Below are 24,076 nucleotides of genomic sequence, written 5' to 3' on the forward strand. Positions count from 1 at the left end.
TTACACACATTTAAGCAAAACCTAGAAACATTTCCCTCACTAGAACTGTCCCGGTGCCAAACAATTTGCGGACGTTCCAGCAAGGCCAGCATCTCATCTCACCGCGGCTGAGCCCGGCTCATCCCCTGGGAAGGACACATCACCATGCCAGGAAGGGGGCCGTGAATGTCCAGGGCTGTGCTCTGCCTCCCACCCCGCAGCAACACCCATAAGTGTTGCACCCCCACCCAAAGCAGATCCCGGCCCCTGCCGGGCTCATCCCACGCTGGCTGGCCGCTCCTCTCGGCGCCGAGCGTGCTGGCGCAGGCTTGCCTTTGCTGAGCAGGATTTAAATACCGCGACGCGCTTTAGAGCTCACCCCACCTCCGAGAGAGAGAGACAGAAAGTAAGTGCTGTGTGTGGAGAAAGTTTTTCTGTTTTTTTTTTTCTTTCCCCTATCTCCGGCTTTTCTATTTTGGATGGTGTCCAGATTGACCTGGCGTGGAAACCTCTGGCTGGTTTTTATGTGTGTGCAGATGAGGAAGGATGAAGGGAGAGGGATTGGAAAGATTGGGGCGGGGGGGGGACACACAACAGGATTTTATCTCCTTTCCCCCAGCACACTGCTCTCCCGTGAAAGCTGGGAGCCAGCCAGCGGCATGGGACCGCACGCCAAACAGGATCTCAGCATCCAGGAATGGTGCGGGGGTGTGGGTGTGGGTCTGAGTGCCCACCCACGCTCGGTGAGCGTGCGAGCCCACCGCGGCGGCTGGGGGGGCCGGCAGGCCGGCTTCCAAGCGGGTTATCCAGAGACAGCTGGAGCTGCCGGCAGGGTCAGGATGTGACATCACTGACCGGAGAAAAACCCTCGGTCCCCGCGTTTCTCTAACGAAACCCCAGTGAGCGCCGGAGCGCGGCGGCTCTCCCTGCTGCGGCGATCCCCGAACCGCCGGCAGTCCCCAAAGTAGAGCCTGACTTGGAGTTTTGTCTTTTTAATTTTTTTTATTTTTTTTTTTTCCCCCGAGTATGAGGAGAAAGTGCAGCGGAGGGATTTGAGACTGGAAAGAGGACTGCCGGAGATGAGGTGAGTCCTGGGGCTGGAAAAAGACAGCACCTCACCCCCGAGGATGCTCCTGAGGTGCTTTTAAGCGCGGGTTGGACAAGACCTGGGTTGGCGTTAGCCGGGGAAGGAGCGATCCTTCTACCAGCTAGAGCACAGACCCCTACAGGAAGGAGTCTTTTCCCCTTCCTCTGTTGTGTCCCCGCTCAGCAGCGAGTAAATACAAGGCAGCCTGTTTCGGGGATGCCGGGCAGGGATTCGTGCCAGTGGCTGGCGGTGTGCAGGGAAAGGGGGTCCCGCAGGGGAAGGGGGACGGGCAAGAGAAAGCGACACACGGTGTGGGCAGACACCCAATTCCCGAGTGGGACAGTCCCGGCAGAGACTTTGCCGGTGGCGGAGGGAAGGCGGAAAGTTGTGGGCGGGGGAACTGGCGGAGAGCAAGCAGTGGAGATGGGTTTTCAGCAGCTGGATTATCTCTTGTCGTCTTCTTCCCTGAGCTCGAAGGCCCGGAACTCCCAGTGTTTGGAATTACGACTCTGACAACGGAGTAATCGCCCCTGGGACTGAACCAGAGCTGTCGGACACCACTGAGGTCATCGGACACCTCTTTACAGGGCTCCCAGCAAACCACTGGTAGCAGCAGCAAGATCTCAGCCCCCAGGAATGAGGTACCCCCAAAAAACCCCCAGCCCCACTGGGTATCATGCCTGAAATGAACTGGACATGCTGCCTCTAACCCGGAGAGATGGTGCTTTGCTTTTCTGCTCGGAGGTGTCTTGTGTGACTCAGGAAAAACTTTTTGGTGCCTTTGGGCTGTGGTCCTCGGGGAGCTGCTGCTTTGCTGGTGGCGTGGCAGGGAGGCAGGGCAAGGGGACAGAGCCGGGGGGACAGCAGGGAGAGCTGGGGGGCAAGCCAGGGGGTGTGCAGTCCCATTCCTGGAAGCCATCTGGGTCTGTTTTGCACTGAGCTGGGGATTTCCGAGCACCATGTGATTCGGGGGAAGCACCAGCACAGCTTCCTGCTGGCAGCTGCCCCTAGGTGGGGTGCAGGGGGCTGAGTCCTGCTGCTCTGGGGGTGGGTGCTCGAGGATGCTCTCATGGGTCTCGGCAGCTCCAGGAGAGTTTGCAGAAAAAGGGTTTGGCAGCAGGGAGATGCTGCTGAGAGCCCAAGGCTCCTCTGAAGTTCCCCCAGCCTGCGTGCTAGGCCTTAATCCCCATCCCGGCATCTTGTTTTGGCTCGTTTCCTGGAATTTTCCATCGTTTGGGTTATATTTGGGATCAGCAGCCAATAACCCCATTTCTCATGGACAGCCCAGCTGGGGCTTGGCTCCAGCAGGAAGCATAGAGGGAGCAGGGCCAGCACCCCAGGACTGTGCTCCCCTGCATCTCCTTCTGCAGCCCACCTTCCTTAGATGATGGAAAGGCTGGAAAAGAGGGGATACACTCCCTTTCCTGGAAGAACCATGCACCCACAGCCCCTGCCTGGGTGGCTGCAGTTCCAGGGTTGCTCAGGGAAAGCAGCCTTGGTCTTTGGGGCATGAATCCACCAAGAAGCAGCCCTGGTTGCAAAGATGCTCTAGGATAGGCTGAAGACCAAACTGTATCTGGACTTGTCTGGGGCTTGAGGGAAAGCCTGGAGACAGGGTTGGAAGGAAGCCTGGAGACAGGGCTGCTGAGTCCACAGCCAGGCACTGATGTTTCCCAGAGCAGTGAAAACTGATGTGTCCCAGGACCAGCTGGTTTCTGGGCAGACTGTCCATCTGGAGGCTGGCTGGCCCTGGACTCTGGCACATGATGGCTGAGCTGATGCTGTCCTGTTCCTCCCCCTAGGATGGGGCTGGATGGGACTTTTATGCTGCTGTGGTGGGGAGAAGGGAATCCCCTAAAGCAGAGAAGTGGCAGACATCTGGGAGCCCCAAACACAAGATCCTCCCAGGGAAGCCCAAGGGGGACGTGCAGAGCTGGTGGTATTTAACCTACACTTTGCTCTAGGGTGCCTGGAGCTGGACGGATCTGCGCTCTCCCTTCTTGGCCTCTTCCCAAAGCAGTGGGAGCTGGAGTCTCCCTGTGACTGCCTGCAGTGCTGGACCCCTTGTTGTGCTCCCCAGATGTCACACTAGGGTTGGAATGTGCTGCTAACACGGCCGCCTGTGGCTTCCAGGCAGATGCTTGTGCAAGTGTGTAACTGTCTCGGGATGGATCCAGGGAGGATGCGCTGGGCACTGGAGCCCTGGGAGGTGCTGGTGTGGAGCTTCCCTCTCTCCTTATCCTTTCATGATCATTAGTGCTTGCAAAGCACTTTTTTACCCCCTGAAGCCTTTGTTTTGGCAGCCCTTTATATAAAGGGAGCCTGGGGAGGGAGATCAGTTTTAAAATTGGGGAAACAGAGGCAGGGAGCGTGGGACCGTCACCGTGGCCACCATCCTGGAGTCTGGCAGTGTGTCTGACTGATCCTTCCTGCTGGGTTTCTGACTAAAGCTTATTTGGGGTCAAAAGCGGAGGTTTTCTTTGGTGACCTTGCCTCGCGCCCACAGGACTGGGGGGAGGAAGCTCCCCTCCCGCTGCTCTGCCTGCTCTCCCCTTTTGTTTTGCCAGTTTCTAAACAGACCTTTCAGAGTTGTTTTTAATTTATAACAAAGCCTTTGCCTTGCCATGTTCCTCTTTGGTTTTCAAATGAGAAGGGAAAGAGGGAGAGAAAGAAAGAAGAAAAGAAAGAAAAAAAGAGCTTAAATAAAAAAACCGAAACCAACCCTCAAATCTGAAATTAGTAGCTTAGTCTGACCCTGAACTTACATTGCTTCCATCCAGTTAATTTCCTTTCATCTCTAGACTTGCCAGCAGTCTAGGAAATCAGTTTTTCACGTGTCTCTGCCTGCTACCTCCCCAGCAGCAGCTCTGCTGTGTCCTTGCGGAGCTTCGTCCTGTGCTCATTTGGTTCTTGCTGAACCTGACTGAGTTTTGCTTCTGCTGCTGGTGGTGAAACCAGGGGCAGGACTGAAGCCAGCAGCTTTCATGGCTAGGGGTGGGATGGATTTTGTGGCCACTCAGCCGGGTTTGTAGCTAGCCCTTTGCAAAGCCAAGGCTATTTTGGGAGCACGGGGGTGAGCACCACGTACTCCGTGGTGTGGATGTCCCATGGGAACTGTCTGTCTCTTTCTACCCAGCAGCTTCTCTCATCCTCTTCCAACTGTCCTTTGTGGGGACACAGGGTGATGGCAGGGAAGGTCTCCAGCTCCACAGCCACCTGCTTTGCTCCTTGTCTGCTCCCAGGAGTGGGATGAAATTTGATTCGGGGGTCTGCAGATGCTTCAGAAAGGGATGTGTGAGCCCCTGGGGTGCCAGTGCCACCTCATGATGGGAACTGCGGCGTGGGGAAGGGGGGGTTGCAGGCTTTGCCAAGGCTCCTCTAGGAAAAGCTTTGATTTTGCATGTGGGAACTGAAGGCAGAGACCTGCAGGCTGCTGCTCTGGCACTGTCCCAGGCCCTGCCAGGGCTGGCGGCGGGATCTGTACAGTCACGTCGTAGAAAGCTGCTGTCTAAGCTTGTTGAATGGCAGCTCGTCCTTCAGAATTCCCAAATTAGGCAGTGCAAGCAGCAATTTGGACTTGGATGGGTCTCCTGTCCCACCCCAAGCCCCAGTGGACGACAGCCTGATTTCCAGGAACACGACAGCTCTGAACATCAGGCTCAGCTGAACTCTGCATACAGCTAAACCTTGGAAGATCTCCCACGTTCCATCTCTTTAAATGGATCTGCCCCAACTACTTGGGGGGTGATGGAAGATGGAAGAGCACCAGCCAGGTCAGATGCATAAAGGTGGACACTGGGAAAATCTGGTCTTGCATTCACTGCTGAGGCCCTTTTCCCATAGCTGGGATTTCATGTTCTGGTCGTGTCCACTGTTGCTCCCATCTTTCCCTGCACATCGATCTCTCTAAGCAGTGAACAAATCTGTCCTTTGGCTCAGTGCCTCTCTCTGCTTCTTCGAGTCATAAATCCCAGGATGTATTTTTGGCTTTGTGTTAAATATAATTTCTGGGGAACATTTTTCTCCATCAAAGACTGACAAGGTCTTTTAATGACTTGGTAATTCGGTGGTGGTGCTAACAAGGATCCTGAAAGCAAAACTGCTGCCTGTAGAGCAGAGAGGCTGTAGTGCTGTGCTGGCATCCCATGGGCTTAGGGACAGGTCTCTGAGTACTTGGGCAGCAACAGGTTTTGCTTTTCCATTCCCAGGAATCTCCAACAGATGCATGGTAGGAAAACAGCTGGCAGATATTTGGCAGGTTTGTCGTTCTCTTTTTTTTTAACTGGTGTTTTATTCAGATGGTGCCGAATCACGAAGCACATTCCTGCCTGTCTGATGAATGAGAGCAGCATGCAGGATAACACAGAGATCCAGCTGTGGATGATGCAGGAATGCAGTTGTGGATGAGTTACAGGTCTGGCTTCAGGAGATGAGGTGTTTATTTCCCAGTTAGTGGCTCAATATTTGCAGAGGTCTGGCAGTGTGAGACGCTAAAGGAGACCTGATTTCACTGCTGTTGGCCCCTGGGAGTGACACATTTAATGGGATGTCATCTGCCGGGGTGGCTGCTCACCACCCTGGAACAACCCAGTCTCTGCAGGGAAGAGCCTGCAAACAGCAATAGCTCCTGGAGCAGAGCAAATGGAGCTGAGGCCAGCAGAAATGGTGACATGGAGAAATGTCTTTTGGCACTGCATGCCTTGCTGAAATTCCAGGGAAACCTGACTGCAGGGCCAGGCACTGCTCAGCCTCATCATGCCTACTTCCATATGGAGCCTGCTGGGTGCCTCATCCCAAGGGTATCCTGGCACTTCCTGCATTACTGGATTAGGATCCCCATTGCAGTAGTTATATATAAATATATATGTATGTATGTATACATGCATATTTTAGAAACTGTTATGCATTAGCAAACTCCCCAGAGGGCTTTTTTTAGAGGTGTTATCAACAGGATGTGCCTTGAATATGTGGAATCCAGGAAGCCCTGGAGAAGGGCTTTTCTTTACAGTCTCACTGTGCCCAGAGTCCTCTGGCCTCCATTGGGATCCATCAGGGCTGCAGTACCACAGACCCCTTCCCTTGGGACAGGGAGGAGCCATGACGGGATGCCAGCTCCCTCCATCGCTTGGCATTTTGGAGAGATCATGCTTTTTTTTTGAAGTGGGGAACAAGCTCTTTCACATGGTTGAAGCCAGTTGCTTGGAGCAAGGGAAGCAAAAGCATCCAAGAAACATCCCCCAGTCATTGCCCTTGGGCAACAAATGAGGACAATAGGGATGGAGCCAAAAAAATCCCACCCAGCCACATGAGATAGGGAAGGTCTGCAGACACCCTGGTATTAAAGTCATACTGTATAACATTGTGTAATGGCTGTGACCCCCTCTGTGGGGCAGAAAGCATCTAAAACTTACATTTTCAGGTCTGGTTGTACCTGGGTACAGCACAGGGTTTGATGGTGGGGTTGGATGCCACTGTGCTGTGAGCTACGCAACAGTGGCAAAGCTCCAGCTCCAGTGTGTGGGAAAGGCCATGGTTAGTGTTAGTTAGAATGGCACTTGTACTGGGGTTCCCACCCACGCCAGGGCTTGCACCCAGCCAGGGGTTTCCCCTTGCTGCCACATGCTGGCTACGGTGCAGAAATCCCTGCCAGGCAGATCCTGCTGACATTTGGGATGATCACTGGGTCCTGCTGGCTCTGAGCGATGACCCCAGGGGTGAGCGGTAGGGGGAGCAGAGGGTTTCACTTGTCAGATGTTTAACTGCTCTCTGCTGGGCAAAATAGGATCTCCCTGGGGCTCAGGACTGAGTTTAGGAAACAAAGTTTATATAGCAAGTTTTTGGCTAAAGTTGTCGTTTTAAAGATGAATGTGCATCCAAGGTTTGCACCATTCCCTCCTGCTTGTGACTTTGGGTCAAGTCACTTCCCTTTTCCATGAACCTTTTCCTTCCTTTTTCTTAACTGCTTCTCCATCTCCTCCCATCAGGGGGAGGCTGTTGGAGGACTTTCTCTTCCCTAAGCCTCAGCAAAGCATTTAGCACAGGGGGACCTTGTTCTCACATTACCACCACTGGCGATGAGCGCAGGTAACAAAATGCACGGGATTTCCACTGGAGCTTCAGGGAGGAAAAGGAAAATACCGCAGCCCTCGTCTGTGCTGCTAATCAGCAGGAAGGGGTGAGCTCAGCACTCTGCCGAGCCCTGACTTCCAGATCGAGTCACCCGGAGCATCAGCTCCGGCACTCCGAGGGCTGGCTGTGTGCATTGTGTGCACGCCTGGAGGGGCGGCCGCATCCTGGCACGTTGTTCTGCTGCGCCGGGCTGCGCTTCCCTTCTTCGGATGTGGGTTTTGTTCTTTAGGACAAACACACGGGGCAGAAAAACAAAAGTAATCCCCCCCTTTTCCCATTCATCTCGGCACTGGGGCTGTGTGAACCAGCAGACAGCTGCGGTCGCAGCGCAGTCCCCGGGGCCTCACTCGCCAGCCGCTGTGGCAGGGTCAGGGGTTATTAGCACTGAGAAATCCCTGGGAAAGAGATGCTTCCCCTTTGCCAGAAAGAGGAAAGGGCCACCAGGTTGGAACAACCTGAGCTGGTGAACTCTGCTGATGTCGTGGCTCTTGCTTTATTGCAGCAGGTATTGGTGAAAGCCAGGAGGTGAGGGGCTGGCTGAAGCCTGGTGAGCTCCTGGGGTGCTCAGGAGGGAGGAAGGGCTCTGTCTGCCATCACTCCTTGCATGGGGCACATGTGGCAGTGCTCACACTTTCCAGTGCCGGGAGCTCCTCTGTGAGGTGACAGCAGCTGCTCCAGATCACCCTACTGGGTGTGGAGGGGCCAGAAGCTCACCTCAAATCTCTGTTCCCATGTGCTGCTGGAGCAGCAAGGCCAGGTGGTGTGAACTCAACCCTGTGAGTGTGCCCACACATGCTGCTGGCTTCATATGTGACCCAAATGTGCCTCTTTCTCCTTCCAGAAACCTCCAGCTGTGAAGACCCCAGCCTTGGGCTTCATGTTGCACTGAGCCTCTGCCCTCGCCCTGGCAGGCCCTGCCCACCATGGCTTTGTGTCTCAAGCAAGTCTTCAACAAAGACAAAACGTTTCGTCCCCGAAAAAAGTTCGAGCCTGGCACCCAACGCTTTGAGCTGTACAAGAAAGCCCAGGCCTCCCTCAAGTCCGGGCTGGACCTGAAAGCAGTGGTGCAGCTGCCTCCTGGCGAGAGCATCAATGACTGGATCGCTGTGCACGTGGTGGACTTCTTCAACCGCATCAACCTCATCTACGGCACCATGTCGGAGTACTGCACGGAGAGGAGCTGCCCCATCATGTCTGGGGGGCTCAAGTACGAGTACAGGTGGCAGGACGATAGCAAATACAAGAAGCCGACCAAGCTGTCGGCTCCGCAGTACATGTGTATGCTGATGGACTGGATCGAGATGCTCATCAACAACGAGGACATCTTCCCCACCAGGATAGGTGAGTGTGCTCTGGTTCCTTGCAGGAAGGTGGGGGTTTTAACTGGTGTGGGTTCCCAAGCCGCTGGTGCACCTCAGGGCTGGTCTTGCTGGACTTTGCGATCCCAAGTATTGTGGCCTTTCCTGTTCCAGGTGTTACTCAGTGTCTGTCCCACACCATTTTGCCGCAAATTGGGCTTGGGGTTTCTCATCCTGATGCTAGGAGATGTGGAACAAAATGTTCTCCTTTTCTGTGCTTGAACTTTTCCGAGTATTCTGTGCTTGTGAGAAATGAAGGCTAGTAGGTCGTCAGCTTCCTTGCCTGTCCTCAAGGAGCTGAGCTGCAGGGCTGGGTAGAGGTGGTCATCACGTCCCTGCTCTTCTCTCAACTAACCAAATCGAATTCTTTCTTGTTTCCCACGTGGGTTCATGGTCCCAGGTTCTAGCCTTTGTCTGACCTTGCTGCTTCACTCCTCAGCCCTTTCCATCTCAGCCCTGATTATACCTCATGTCTTGCTGTGTAGCTGAGGCATCACTTGAGCAGAGATATGCCTGTCCCCAGGACGATCCGGCCTTTCCACTGCCAAGGCCCAGGGTGTACAATATACCCCTTCGAAAAGTTTGGCCTTGGGAGCTTGCAGCAGCTGCCAAAGGCAACACAGCTTACAAACTAACCCCCCTGCTGCTGATCTGCAATCCTCAGCACCTGCCAAGGCCGATATTAGCTGCTACCTAACTGCTTTTTTGTCATTTGGGGAGATGAGTTCAAGGGTTGGAGATGATGCCTTGGCTGGTGGGGCTTCCAGAGCCTCAGGTCATGCCTTGGAGTGGTTGTTTTACAGGTGGAACACGAAGCTACTTCAATGTAAAGAAGTATTTAAGGTGCTCAGGGGGGAGAGGCAAGGCTTTGCAAGTCTGCTTGACCTTTTTTGGTTTGCCAAGCAGCACAGCTGACAGAGCTGTGTGAAATCAGTGCAGCTTAGGACCAGGATTTTCATTAACATGCTGGGAAACATTGAAGAAAATGGTCTGTGTGGGATTACTGGCATTACTCACTGTTGTAGCCCCATTTGGCTGTGCTGTACATATAATTGTGTGTCTTTTTCGGGGAAGTTTCTGGCCCTTGGGGGCTGAGAGGGGTTGTGGGTCTCTGCAAGCAAGAGGGGAGGCAGTGCCTGCAGCCTGGTTGTGCCAAACTATTTTGGCCCTGGGATGGGGTGACCCCCCAGGCCCCTGATATGACCTCGCTGCTCTGGCTTTGCCAGAGGGGTTAGGGTGGGACAACTCTCCTCCTGGGGGTTTCCTTCTCTTTCCTTGAAGCCAAAACCTGCAGGCACTCGCTGCCTTCTTGCCCTTGCTGGTGGTCTGGGGCTATCAGGGTAGCGCAGTGCTGGATCCTTGTGCCGGAGGACAGGCAGATAGGATGACTTTGGGGTGCCTGGGGGAATCAGCCCGTGGCATTCACCAGGGACATTCACTGTGCCATGGAGGCATCTCTCCCTCGTGGGCTCCGTGGTGTCCACACATTCCAGAGGAGGCTGGAAGTGTGGCTGGCTGGCAGTGTCAGTGCAGGATGCTCTGAGCCAGCAGCCCCAGCTCTGCTGGGGACAACAAAAGTCCCCTTTAATTCTGGCTCGCTGCTGCCAAGGGGTGAGACAGCAGCCACAGGGAGCAGGCAAGGTCTTCCCCTTCCCAGTTTGTCTCCGAGGAAAAGATCTGCACACCATTAAAAGCAGAGGCACAGATATGGATTTACTCTGTTTTCCCTTCAGCCAGAAAGGAGAGTGACCCTGTCCAGTTTCATGCCTTTCTGGTGGGATTTGGGATGGGATGCTGGGATGCTGTTTGAAAGCTGCTCTGGGGAATGACAGTTTACATGGAGTCTTAACACTGCAGAAAGCAGGCAGCCACAGGAGGGACATTGCAGCACCTTTTGCTCTCCCATGTCTCCCTCTGAGGCGCAAAAGCCCAATGCAGTCATGGCCCTGCTGGTTTGCACCCCATTTCTGCATTTCTGGCACTTCTCCCTCCAAGGTGTAACACATCCTAGTGTGGGGTGGGATGGCTGGTGCTTCTGGTTTCCACTTCTTTTTTCATTTCAGTGTGGAGACAGTTCTGGATCAGATCCAGGCCAGCTGCAGGTGATCATGGGGCAAATCCATTTTTTTTCTCTTCTAACGTTGTTCCTGGGGTCCCTCTTCCAAGCCCCTTAGTTGTGGGGACCCTTGTGTCCCCTGAGTGACTTCAGTCCTCTTGCTGGCACGTCCTTGTGGTTCTGGCCTCACACATGCAAGAGAGAACTCAGGCTGAGGTTGCACTCTAAAGCACTGTTGGGGGAACAGGGGGAGGAGGGAGCTGGTGATACTTTGTCATCAGTGTGTCCCCAATTAACTGCCTTTCACTGGCCTGCCTTGTGTGCTGGGTAATTGCTTGGCAGCTCTGGCATTTCAGAAGATGGAGGTGTTTGGCCGAAGGGAAATGTCACATCCGCCTGCTCCTGAGGGGCTGCTCCTCATTGTCACTCGGGATGATGGAGGAGGCTGGGCAGGGTGTGGGACTCAGGGACAGTGGCCAGAGTGACCAAATGTTGATGCTCAGCCTCTCTCCTAAAGAGCCAGAAACAAGGGAAAAGATCCAGGACAAGGGAAGGCGAAAAGATCCAGGACAAGGGAAGGCAGAGAGAGAACGCAGAGGAGATGTGAGCTGTTTTAAGGAGGCGAATGGAGTTTGATGTGGAGAAATTATAAATGTCATGCTTTGGAGTTATGGTGAGAAATTAGCAGGAGAGATGGGATTTAGCATGAAGATTTGTTTCAGTCCTGCTTGTGCTGGAGAGGTCCATGGGCACAGCTGACCACCATCTGAACAGGTGTTTCCTGAGCTGGGAAAGCATCTCAGCTTTCCCTCCTGGCCCCTCTTTGCCACGTGCAATAAAGCTGTCCCAGCACAAAGATTTCCCTGGCTAGGGCCATCTGACCGCAGACAAAACAGACTTTTCTTTTTACTAAGTTTGTTTATTTTAGAAACAAAAGTGTTCCCCAAACTTGCTAATGTTGCCTGAGGCTAACCTCAGCATCCTTCTGCATCCAAGAGCTACAAAGCCAGAAGCAGCACATGCTTCAGCGGGGCCTGCTCACAGCTGTCCTGACAGATACAGTATTTCATGGGTCAGAGGGGGGAAATCCTTCACCCCAGGGTGAGAGGCTCAGCTGGAAAGGAGCAGAGATGGTTCACTGGCTTGTGGGCTCACAGGGTCCTTTGGCATCACAGCAGAGACCTTGGCTGGGGTAAATGGTCACAGCTTTAGCAACCAGAGCAGAGCTGGGCACCACTAAAGCATCTGCTCCTTCAGCAGTGTCAGAAGTGCGAGGGGAGCAGAGTGACCCAAATGAAAAACACCTTTGGTTTAGCCAAGCTGTGTGACTCAGAGCTTGTGCCAGCTCTGCAGTGAGGCCAGAGGGACAGATGACATCCTAAAAGGCAGGAAGGGAGCCCAACACCAGCAGGCAGCTTGTGACCTGGCAGACTTAACCAGCAGGACTGCAGCCCTCGGATGGCATCAGTAGAAAATCCCTATGGTGGGGATTATTAATGGGTATGGGGGTGCTGTCAAGCCCCCTGCATACCACAGCAAGAGTTGAGGAAATCCACCTGCAGGGCTCCATCCCACTTGGTAGTCTTTTCTCTGGAGTGGAAATCTCTTTGTCAGACAGTTAAGATGAGACAAATCCCTGCATGGGGTGAGCTATGCCAACCTGATGGCTATAAATCTACAGCAGCAGCTTTTCCAGATGATCTGCATCAGTTTGTGTGTGCTAGTGCTTTGTTTCCACTCTTCCAACCAATGTGGCTGTCCTGAAAAATACATTTAAATGGAGAATAAGCATTGTTACCATTCAGGGAGAAGAATAAATGATTCTACAGGTGTACTTTTACCAGCTGGTAAAACTATATCAGCAGATTTATTCAGTGAGTGGCCACATGAACAAATTACCACCTGGAAAATATCATCTCCCCCCTGCAATCGTTCTGCCCTGTGCTGCCTGGTTTTAGGGAGCTGCTGCTGGGCAGCAGCGTGCTGGGGAGGAGGGTTGGCTGGATGGGGTTTCCAGGGCCTGTGGCAGCTGGCTATGTCTGCACCAGTCAGCCCAGCATGAGGCTGCTGGTTGCACGAGGCCAGGTGTCCCACATCAGCACCGTCGTGGCTGCTGAAACCCCTCTGTTCCTAAATGAGTGCAGACGCAGGGTTTGGACCAGACCCAGCGCCGGAAACACCCCGTGATCTCTGCCAGGTTTGCCTGCGGCTCTACAGAGCATCAGTCACAGGAGATTTTGGAACAGTTCTTGGAAAGCTTTTCAGAACTCAAGCTCTACCATTCAAGCATGGTCCCAAAACAATTATAAAAAACCAGAGAAAACTTGGTGCGAAATTATCTGATACTTTCTCGCCATAACAACAGGAGAAAAATGTTCAGAACTCAGCTAATTATTGGTGTTATCTCTGCTGGCTATTTTTTACACAATTTGTCTTTTTTTTTTTGTGCTATTTTCTTCCAAAATTAACACCACAGCAGCTTGCAGCTGCCATCATGACATTAGTTTTAAATGGGGTTTTAAAGACTTATTTTTAGGAAAAATGAGTCACCAAACACCACGGTGGCCAAAATGAAATTGAGAAATAACAACAATTCATCACGAAGTTCACTGAATTACTGCATTTGCAGAGGAAAAAAAATACAATTGCCAAGAAGCAAAATAGCTTCCCAGTACTGATTCATCATGAAAAAATTCAATTGGCACAAGTGTTAGGGATGGGAGATGGCAGGAAAGATCCAAGAGCCATTGGCAGTCCCTTACCATAAGCACAGGCAACTTGTTACCTCTCATTTCATTTCCTTTTACACATGGTCCCACATGGTTTCCTTATGTTTTGAAGCAATCAGCACAGAGTGGGAAAAACAGATTTCTTGGAGCTTTAAATCATATCTTGGGATTTTCAAGCAAAACATCCAAGAAAAACTGAAGGTGCTAATTCATTTCAGGGCTGTGAGTCACACTGCTTGGAGTGAAATTGTACCTGCTGTACTTACAGCTTTTGCCCTGGCTTAGAGCAGGGGTAAAGTTCTCCTTTTTCCTCTGCTGTGGATGGCTGCTTTGCTCCACTCCTCCTGGGATTGGGCTGTTTCTGCCCTGGGACAGAAGTTGCTCCCAGCTGTCTGGTCTGTGTGCAGTGTCAGGGTAGCACATGCCTGGGATCATGGGTGGAAGGGAAGAGCTGACCTTGTCTATAAATCTTTTTCCTGACATTTGAGCAAGTTCACGTTGCGTCCTGTGGTCCCCTCCTCATCACTCGTAGAACCACAGAATCATTAAGGTTGGAAAAGACCTCTAGGATCATTGAGTCCAGCTGTTAACCCAGCACTGTGATCACCACTAAACCCTATCCCATATCCACATGCCTTTTGAACACTTCCAGAGGTGGTGATTCCACCACTTCCCTGGGCAGTCTATTCCAATGCCTGACAACCCTTTCAGTGAAGAAATTTTTCCTAATATCTAAACTAAACATCATGCAAGAGGAGTCAGAGAGTGGCCACTGCCTGCCAGACTGGGAGGTTGCTGCTGCTTTCTCCAAGGCTGCTGGATGGTGAGCAGCAGTGAATTAAATGTAAAGGTAGCTTTAAGGCTTTTAAATCAGCAGTGGTGGGTTTTGTGGTGTTCTGCTATCCCCTTGGGGCAGCTGAGACCAGCATCAATTGGATGAACTGGGATGGTGCTGCTGGGTCCCCAAAGGTGTGTAGGACTAGGGAGGGTGAAGCCAAGCTAAGCAGCATCACCCTGTCGGAGTGGTTTGTCAAAACTTGGGGCTCCTTCCTGGCTTTGCCCTGGCCTGCCATACGTCTGCTGACAGGACCTCTCAGCCACGCAGAGTCAGTCCCACCAGCCTCATCCCTCTGTCTCACCAATCTACTGCTCCCTCTCTGTGCTGTGATGGTGTCGTGATGTGATTGACAATGAGCTGCTCATTTTGGAGTGAAACATCTGCAAGGGCAGGATAGGTGCGTGGCCAGTGCTGAGATCCCTGTCCCAGGCCTTTCCCCTTGCTGGGCTGTGCTGGCTGCAGTGCATGCCTGGCTGCAGGGAGGAGGCACAGCCTGCCCTCGCTGTGTCCCCTCACGTGCTGGAGAGGATGTCACACGCGTTGTCTGCTGGACATCCGCTGTGCCAGCAGCTGTGACCCCGAGCGAGCCGTATGTGTGCTGGATCTTTCTGCTGCTCTCCCCGAATTGTTCACATGCAGCCTTTACTGGAGAGCCCTTTTCTTTCAGCTCTGGGCAAGGGGATGGGGAATTTCTCCAGCTCGTTGCCAGCATGGCCAGTGCCTGCTGGGGCTGCAGTGGGTTGCTTTCCAAGTCACTGGAAACCAGCAGTGAGGCACAGCTGCTGCTGGCAGAGGCAACTTGCTTATCAGATATCCACCCTGCTTCCTTCCCACAGGGAAGGGCTTTGATCAACTGGCACAGAGCCCCGTGCCAGATGCAGGGTCCAGTCAAGCATCCATAGCCTGTATCGAGGGTCCTGGCACAGGAGACATAGACGTGGCTGCAGCCCGGGGAGAGGAAGTGGGACCCGATGGCCCAGGGCTGTGCCTCCCTAGGCAGATGTGTGAGTGAGAGGGTTGTTGCAGGGAGAAAGAGTCAGAGCCAGACCTGAGTGACCCCTAGTCCCAAAGGACCGTAGTTGGCAGTGTCACAACATGGTAGAGTGAGGGGTGACCTGCAGAAGTCCATTAGTAACAGGCAGCCACCACTGTAGCCTGGCCATGTCTGGAGGGGATGGCCACACACTGACACCTGGTGATGGACACAAAGAAGGGCAGCCCAGCTTCACCTCCCGGGAGCTCCTGATGCTGCTGGTTCATGTGAATCACAGTGTGGGGGGGTAGCCCATAAATGTCCTTGGAGGTCTTGGCAGCTTGAGGGTATCTTTCCATGCATCATTAGGTATAGGAGCTCAGCAGCTCCCATAGTTGCTCAGAGCCGTGAGATTTGAATTAGATGACCTTTAAAGATCTCTTCCAACCCAAACTATGCTTTGATTCTATGATTTACGCTAAATCTCAGTTCCTTGATGGAAAAGGTGCTTTTGGAAAACCCAGAATGTAGCTGGAGGTGTCTCCCCTCTAAGTCTCTCAGCTGCAGGTATGTCCATGAAGACTTGCTGGTGACTGATGTATAAGACAAGATGGTTCCTGGCTAGCCTCAGGACCAAAGCCATGGAAAGCTGCATGTCACCATCTGCCAGCTCTGGAGGTGGCTCATATGACAGCAGTGTCTGAACCATGGCCCTATCAGCCCTGGCAGCCTGAGATCCTTTGACCCGTTGTCCACTCTCCAATCTTATTTCCTTCTCAGCTCAGGACTGGGTTGTTCAGAACAGTGTGTATTCCCCAGCCAGGGCTCAGCAATGTGTGTTCATCAGAAATTATTTGCCGTAACAAGCTTTTCTTTATTAAAAAAAAAAAAATGTTTCTTGACCAATTCTTCAAAGCTGGTCTGCAGGGACCACCCTGATGGCATATCTGAGCCTCCAGCTGGGTGATTACAGCTTTTATTTGCTCAGCAAATTCTCACTCAATGCAAAAAGCTCAAATGAAGCCATTGATAAAGCACCATGTCTGTCCTGGCTGCAGGGGAACCAGGAGATCTCTCTCTGATCCCTGCCTGTATCAGTCTGGCAGGAAAGGAGAGGTCTGCAGCCAAGGGTGCAGGGCAGAAGCAAGTCTCCAGTACCATCTCTAAGGTGTTGGCATGGTCACAGCCTGGTTGTGCTTTGCCAGCTGTGAACACCTTTCCCAGAAAGTCCTAATGGGATCTGTTAGAGCTGTGTTTGCCACCTACGGAGGAGAAGGGCACAGCGCTGCTGCTGGGAAACAAAACTGCCAGGAGCCTTTGGGAAAAAGTGTTTTAATTGCCTTGCAAGGCTGATGAGAAAGATTCAAAGATAAAATTACCCTTTTTAATTTTTTAGCTGGGAGATTTGCTGATGCGTCTCCCGGCGCAAAATTTGTGAGCTGGCCATGGTTGAGCAGAGTTTGTTTGAAAAGATTTTTCAGAGGTTATGTGCTGCATTAATGAGAAGGTATGGGAGGAGGCTGGTACAACCGTGGGAAGGAGGTTTTTATTTTGTTCTTTGCATATTTGCATTGAATTGCTCTGGGGGGAGGAAGAAGCTTTAGGAAAACAAATTCCAGTTGTTTCATTTTCGTCCTCACAAAAAAAAAGAGAATGTTTAGGGTTTCAAAGCCACGTATCCTTTAGAGATTTACCACACAGTTACTGGCACTGATGGTATCACAGCCCTGAGATTTTCACTGTGGTAGCAGTGCGTTTTGACAGGGATATAAATGTCCCCCAGTGTGTCTTTGTCTGGAACAAAGCTAAAAGTATAGAGCAATGCATGGTGGGTCCCATTCTTGACCATCCTGGGAGGTCATCTCAGGAGGGAGCATCATACAGGTGCAGTGAAATCACAACCCAAACATCATTAGGATGGGTGGTTTTCTTCCTGATTTAATGAGACATTTTATTGAAACAAGGATCAGGAAGAAAGCTAGAAACCCCACCCATTTCTGTTGATGCATCAGAAGTGACGTTTGAGGGTGTGGGGAGGAAGAAAAAGAGTGTGAAACGTGCTTTTGGTTCAGAGGAACAGGGAAGGTATCTTTTCTTCTGGAAGGTGGTTTGGCTTTGTTCGTGGACAAAGCAGAGACCGACGACAGCCCTTCCCTCCAGGAAAGAAACCCCAACTTATCCTGTACCTGCACAGGCTTGTAGGGGAAAGGCAGGAAGAGAGGGCAGGATCTTCTGCCAGATTGCTCTGGGTTGAACCAGATGTGGAAAATCTGTGGCCTCTTCCAATGGGTAATAAAACTTTCTCTCCTAGGGCAGCTGCCCAAATCCTCAGCCCGTGCCTGTGCGAAATTGCTTGTTGGGCAATGAGGGAATATGTGGGAAGAGTTAGATGGAACATTGCCCCAGTGTAGCTGTCACTCTTGACATTAGCCAAGGGAGTCCTTCCTTGTCATCCATGACTGCCTGTCAAATGTGACAGTAACATTTAAATGCTAACTGTTTTCTTGGAAATTGTCAAATGGCTTCCAATTTGCTTCTGCTTTTCAGGTGTTCCCTTCCCCAAGCAATTCCAGCAAGTTTGCACCAAGATCCTCACCCGCCTCTTCCGTGTCTTTGTCCATGTCTATATCCACCACTTTGACAGCATCATCAACATGGGTGCTGAGGCTCATGTCAACACCTGCTACAAGCACTTTTACTACTTCATCAGGGAGTTCAGCCTCATTGACCACCGGGAGCTGGAGCCTTTGGTAAGGATGCCCCAGGGATGGGGAGTTGGAGGGTGAGTGGCATGGGCTGAACACAGCACTGGTAGGTTCGGGTGGGGGCAGGACTCTGAGCATGCAGTCACCCTCTCCAAACTCTTTCAGCCACCCTACCTCAGAAACACAGTCATGTTTTCTGTCCTGTAACCATCAGCCTTAGTGCTCTAAGAGAGAACTTCTCAGCAACACCAAGGAAAACCTTTGCCCTTGGAAAACCCTCCTTAAACTTTGCTCCTGCCGTGATGTCTATGAATGGCTCTTCAGTACCCTCAGGGCCACCCCAGTGTAGTGTCCCTCCATACTGAATTGGCAGCTCTGATGCAATTTGCACATCAAAGTATTTCCAGCCAGTTGTGTCCACATGGCTTTCAGGGGTCAGGTTTGAGCCAAAGCCTCCTTTCCACAGTCTCGAGTTTTCCTTTTAGCAGCCCAAGGTCCCTGCCTGAGATCCCAGCGTGAATTACAATGAGGCTGCAGGGAAGGCAAGCCCCAGTAGGGCAGGCAGCTTCAGACAACAGCTATCAAGGCCAAACTTGAGAGGCCTCACTGAAGCTGCCAGTTTCCCTGCAGCTCCCCTTGGGAAGCAATTAGCCAGGCAGACTGACAGTCCTTGAAAACAGCAGGACTGGTGCGAAGCAGAGACCAGACAGCCTGGGCACATAAACTAGAAAAAAAACATAGTTTTGTAAGACATGCAAGTGTGTCACAGGCAAGGTTGAGTGTAGTGTGACCTAGAGAGGACGTGTTGCAGTGGGGACAAGAATTATTAGGAAACTCTGTAGTTATCATGGTGTGATAAGGGCTGGGTTGCAGTAAAGGCTGTATCCAGCAGCAGAGAGTCAGGGAAGACCAAGAGGGTCTAATCCCAGAAAGAGCTAAGAAACATCGCAGGATGAGTTGCCTGTTTGGGATCTGGATGTGGGGGAGATGCCCCTGCCCCTAAATGCCAAGCACTTTACTCCTCTGCATTCATTTGTCCCAGTCAATTGGCTGCCTGTCTGCTCTTATCATGATTTCAGGGGATGGAGACATTATGATCTAATCAGGGGAGATTTGAATGACAACAGTATCTGCTTTAATTATTTTGTAAAATTTGATTGTGACATTTATTACACAATGGCCCTCAGCTCCAGAAAATGGCAGCTCAGCATCAGTCTGTCCTCTGTTCCTCACCAGTGCTCCTCATGACAAAGTTCTTCAGCATTGATAAACATCCCATAATTGTGTCATCCCCTTGGGCTGATGCTTGCTAATGTAAATAATTAGCACTTAATAGCCAAAGCAGAGGCTGACATTGCTAAATAGGCTTTCAATGCCAGTGACTCACACCCAACATGAGATGACTGATGGGTCTGGATGAATCTAAGATGAACAGATTTTTTCCCCCGTGATGCAACTAGGGTTAAACTACAAGAAAATGAGACACATTTGCCTCTGGTCTATCTTTGTCTCATTGCCTGGCATACAAGCCTCAAGCAGACCCAACCACAGGATTGGGAGGAAGGACCAGGGAGAAGGAAGGACCTCCTTCCCTCAGGCATTGAGTTGCTGTAGGTGTGTGTGTGAGTGTCCTGCAACCAGGCTGCCTCATGAGTCCAGACAACTGTCCTAACCTTGCATTTGCATGGCTGGAGTTAGTCCCCATGAAACCATGACAGAGGAGACTCCTGCCTGCAGAGGTGCCTGTTCCCTGCATGTGATTATGGAAGGCCTCCAGGCATGTGGGGAGAGCACATCTGGAGCATGACAGCAGGTCTGAGTCCTGTATTATGGTTGGAGCATCGCTGACGTGGAATGCTACTGAGGAAATCTACTGACATGGAAATCTACAGTCTGCAGATTTAGGAGTAAGAAAAAAAACAACAAAGCAGCACATCCTTAGCCAGAAGATTCACTGTTAGGCCAAAATAGCTTGGAAAAATTACAGGGGTGAAGGAGTTCTCAGTCTCTAAGCCTTCCTCTGGCTGAATCTCCCTTTGCTGTTTCAATTTCCCTTTTGTCAAGCTTCTTTGGGATGTGATTTCTTAGCAAATCTTGGGAACTGAGAAGGAGATCTCTTTTACAGTCAGAACTAGCGAAAGGCAGTGATTCCCTCTCTTTAATGAATCAGTAGACATGGGGGAAGAGAGAAGCCGTGCACTTGCCTCCCTGACAAGGGCAGGATGGTGCTGGGCTGCAGCACTGGCAGGGGTCCAGCTGGTTACACACTAAGGCAGAGCTGTGGGGTCATCCCACTTTCCTTGTTCTTCTTTTTTCAGAGTTGCATTCTTCCTTCTCCACAGACCAGTCCTACTTCAGATCTATTCTGGGAGTACATTTTCGTGTGAAAACCTTCCTCTGGGGTGCACGAGGGGATCTGTGTGCACATGCAAATTCACAAACCATGAATCTGATGAGCCAGAATCACACTTTCCTTGCTGCTGCAGTGTATGTGATTTAGAAACTATTAGTTGAGCTCCTTAAGGCAAGGACAAATAACATCTTCCACCAGCTGAAAGCTGGACACCTTCCTAATGCAGCTGGCATGATGCCATTCTGGCTGAAGAAAACAGTCTCTTAGCCTAAACAGAGCTTGGTCTGACTGGAGGTTTCCTGTGGCCTCTGTTATTAGCACTCATTTGCATTGCAGTGTGACTGTGGGATCCCTTGCCAAAACCACAGGTCCTCTGGGTGAGCTGTGGTCAGCTCCCAGAGCAAGAACTGGGAGCAGCTCCCTGTCCTGCCTCCCTAGGCAGCTGCAAAGAGAGGCTCCGAGAGGCATCACCTTGTCTGGCTGCTCCACAGCTTAGCAGGGCCTGCACCTTTCAATGTCTCAGCCAAAGCTCTTTCCTTGGACTGCTCTCAAATCTAGAGCACAGCCAAAACAACCTTGTGGCACAGAGACCAAGGAGGATGCCAGGATGGAGCTGCTGAGGCAGAGCAGTTCCCAGGAGGGCTGGCATGGGAAAGAGAGAAACGCTTCCTGAGACTCCCACAGTTGCTTCCTTGGGTTGGTTTTGGACACCTACCAAACTGCCTGACACGTCACGCTGCTCAAACCTGTCTTTTGCACTTACTGTTTCTTTTCTTTCTCTTTCCCTTCAACGCAGAAAGAAATGACAGAACGAATTTGCCACTGAAGTATTCTGGCAGGCGAACTCGGCTGGCTCATTCCGAGTCCAACAGGACACGACACCCTGTGGTGGGAGACCCACTCCCAAGGACTTGCTCTGGGCATTCCAAATCAATGAACTATGAACACTGCAGAAGAGCCTCTTCAGGCCAGGGCCAAATCCTAAGTTTTCCAAGAACCTCTGGACAGGCTTTTCCTTTAATGGGTCCCAGTCTCTGTTGTGTGGTTCCTGGTTCAGAAAGCCACTGACTTCCTGGAGAAGGAGGCACGTTTGGTTCACTTTTGCACACTCTGGTTTCTAAGACTCAATCCCATGTCCAATATCAAACTTTCAGCGACGTTTCCTCTTGTTTTGCCCTCAGCTACATTGATCACCAAATATTAAAGTAGCAACTCCTGCCCCGTGAGCAGGTGTAACCTTGGCTACCACGTAGTGCCTGTTACCTTTCCCACATGTAGTGGGTTTGTGATGACACCTGAGATCAGCCCTGCAGAGCTGGTGACATTTCATCCCAGCTGCCTTCACGTGGTTAATTGTCGATATACTGTTTTTAACCATGAGCTGTGAATGTCTCTCCTTCTGCCCTAATTCATGCTTTACCATTTTTCCTTTCAAGGGATTTCTCATATTTGGAAGAGGGGACTTCATGATGTTCTAGGATGCATCCAACATTGCTTGGACTAATGGCTGGGTAGCCCCATGACCGAGGAGGTGAACTAGGTCACTTTTCAGTGTGATCAGCACAGTTTACATGAGAAAGTCTCAGTAAATGGTGGAAAGAAACTGTTGCCAGAAAACAACATTTTCAACACGTCAGCATTTCCTGATATGTTGTCTTGGCTCAAGATCAGCAGATGCTGGCTGTTGAAATTGTTGCTTTTCCATTATCCAACCTTACAGCAGGTGGAGAAGGACTTTAAGAGACATCTCATCTACTCTGTTCTTGAGGCCCCCTTCCAAACCAATATTATCCTGTGATTCTTAAACCTCTTTGACCTTCTGAAAGCATACCATTGCTACCTGGTCTGTGCCATTACTGCCCTGAAAAGTATGTGTCAAAATTTCTTCCCCTTCTGCTTGCAGTGCCTGATAACTAATGTTGTGTTCCCTGTGCCATTCCTCTTTTGACAAAAGTAGCTTTATTTTTCTTTTTTTACTGTTTTGGGGGAGTTAAAATCAATTTGTCTGAGCCACAGAGTTGTTACATTTGTGTTTCCTGCTCTTTTTTTGGGAAAGTTTTGTATCCAAAATACACAGATGATATTTATAACCCGGGGTTTGCCCATTTTTGGGGTAGGGAGGGGACATGCCTAGAAAATGTAAATATTTAGGCCAACATTACAGTGCACAAGTGAATTTTTAGTGCTCAAAGCACTTACTTTTTTGTGAAAATCTATTTTTTTTAAATCTTGTGTACCAGAGGTATATTTTTACATAGAAATAAAACAGATCAAAATGGACATGAAACCATCTGATACACCATTCCAATATTTTCTGTGTAAAATAATTAAAGTCCAAACATATTTGTTCTGTTACTAATTAAAGAAACATTAATAAGCCTGGCATATTTCATTCTTCTCTGATTCATCTGTAGTAAGACAGGTATCATGAAAAAGCACCCAGGATAACCTGAAGAGTGGTTTTCCCCTGAGAGTTGCAGCACTGATGGATCTCAATGCCATGCTGAGACTTCAGTTTACAACTCAGGAAGCAGCTTGGCAGAGGCCAGTGTTGCTGGTCAGCATCCTCCCCTCGCAGACTTTTCACCAGAATCCCACCTGAAGGTATTTTTCCAGGGATACTTGGTGGTGAGCTTTACTCACTACTTTTGGCAAAGGTGTGTGGGTCCCGGGATCCGTGTTCCTGCCTCTTCATATAAATCAGAACCATGGGCACAAATTGCTCGTGGAGCAGAGGCAAGAGACAACAACAGCTCTGTCGGGAAGTTCTGCCTTCCTGAGGAGTGAGGCCTGGCTGTTCTCAAAGCACAGCACCCTCTGGTAGCTGATAAGGTTGGGAATTATGGAGAAGCTGCCTCAGCAGTGGGGTCTGAGGGATGAACTGATAGCAGCCTACAACTACTTCAAGGTGAGGTACAAAGATGACAAAGTCAATCTGTTCTCAGCAGTGGAAGGTGGTGAGACAGTGAGCAACAGCCACAGTTTGTAGCTTGGGAGATTCAAATTGGACAGTGGAAAACAAAATCCACGGGAATAGTGCTGTCAGTGAACAGATACCCAGAGAGAAAGCATTAACCTTCCTTGGTTAAAGAAGACTTGGTGTAAATAATTTCCATAAATAAATAAAGCACAGAAGCCTGCTTTGATTTTTGTCCTCCACTTCTCCTGCAGCAATGAATTCCACCAGGTAATTATGCACTATGCCTTATGAAAGGGGAGTGTACTTTTAACCCATGCCTGAGGATTTCAGCCCTGCTGCTTTGTGAGTGTTTCCTATTTACCTCCTCCACACTGTGGAGCTCCCATAGATTCCTCGTGGAAGAGAAAACACTCTTTTTGAAAGATCACCTCAGGCTCATCTCAAGTACCAATTTAAAAAGAATTTCAAAGGTCTTTTTTTTAGTTGTTTTCTTTTTCATTCCCCCTCCCCCTATTTTCTTTTTAACCTGATTTACCCAAGGAAATAAAGCTCATGATTGTGCTGTGACAACCGTATCTTTAGTATTTCTGGAAACAGTTTAGAAAGGGGAGACAGGGAGAACATTCACTGCCAGAGAGGTCTTTCTGTCTCTCTCCAAGTCACTGAGCTATTCCCCAGGTCCTCATCCATCTGAGTGCCTCCCAGCCTGGAGAGTTTAATGCTTGAGCACAGCAGAGATGTTTATGAAGCAGAAAGCGCTGAGAGAAGTATCTGAGTCAAACTTCTTCTTTCAGGAGTCTGAAGTGTGCCTGTGAGGCTCCAACATCCCCAGAGCTTCAACAAACATCCCTGAGCAATTTGAAAGCAGGCAGGAACACTGAGATGCATTAAATATGCACATATCACTTGTTAGCCCCAGCTTCTCAAATGATTCATCTGTTCAGCTGGC

General features: G+C 50.6%; 1 protein-coding gene across 4 annotated transcripts; it reads left to right on the forward strand.

Moving 5' to 3' along the window:
- The first annotated feature begins 278 nt into the window (after positions 1–278).
- Positions 279–23,607, forward strand: MOB3C (MOB kinase activator 3C). 4 transcript variants are annotated; one of them, XM_017824664.1, is made up of 6 exons: positions 279–385; positions 1,005–1,063; positions 1,537–1,707; positions 8,037–8,536; positions 17,697–17,899; positions 21,004–23,607. In XM_017824664.1, exons 4-6 carry the CDS (start codon positions 8,119–8,121, stop codon positions 21,031–21,033), a joined length of 651 nt encoding a protein of 216 aa, XP_017680153.1. In that variant the 5' UTR covers positions 279–385; positions 1,005–1,063; positions 1,537–1,707; positions 8,037–8,118; the 3' UTR covers positions 21,034–23,607. The 4 variants fall into 4 exon arrangements, with proteins under 4 accessions (XP_017680153.1, XP_017680155.1, XP_017680152.1 ...); XM_017824666.1 differs by having other exon boundaries at positions 1,544–1,707; XM_017824663.1 differs by lacking the exon at positions 279–385 and having other exon boundaries at positions 844–1,063.
- Positions 23,608–24,076: the final 469 nt, after the last annotated feature.

This window comes from Lepidothrix coronata, unplaced genomic scaffold (genome assembly GCF_001604755.1).
Source record: "Lepidothrix coronata isolate B3197 unplaced genomic scaffold, Lepidothrix_coronata-1.0 Scaffold112, whole genome shotgun sequence".
Classification (NCBI taxonomy): Eukaryota; Metazoa; Chordata; class Aves; order Passeriformes; family Pipridae; genus Lepidothrix; species Lepidothrix coronata.

Coding starts and splice junctions, on each gene's coding strand:
- MOB3C (XM_017824664.1), top strand. CDS start 8,119: ATGGCTTTGTGTCTCAAGCAAGTCTTCAACAAAGACAAAACGTTTCGT. Junction 8,537..17,696: donor CATCTTCCCCACCAGGATAG/GTGAGTGTGCTC, acceptor TCTGCTTTTCAG/GTGTTCCCTTCCCCAAGCAA. Junction 17,900..21,003: donor ACCGGGAGCTGGAGCCTTTG/GTAAGGATGCCC, acceptor CCTTCAACGCAG/AAAGAAATGACAGAACGAAT.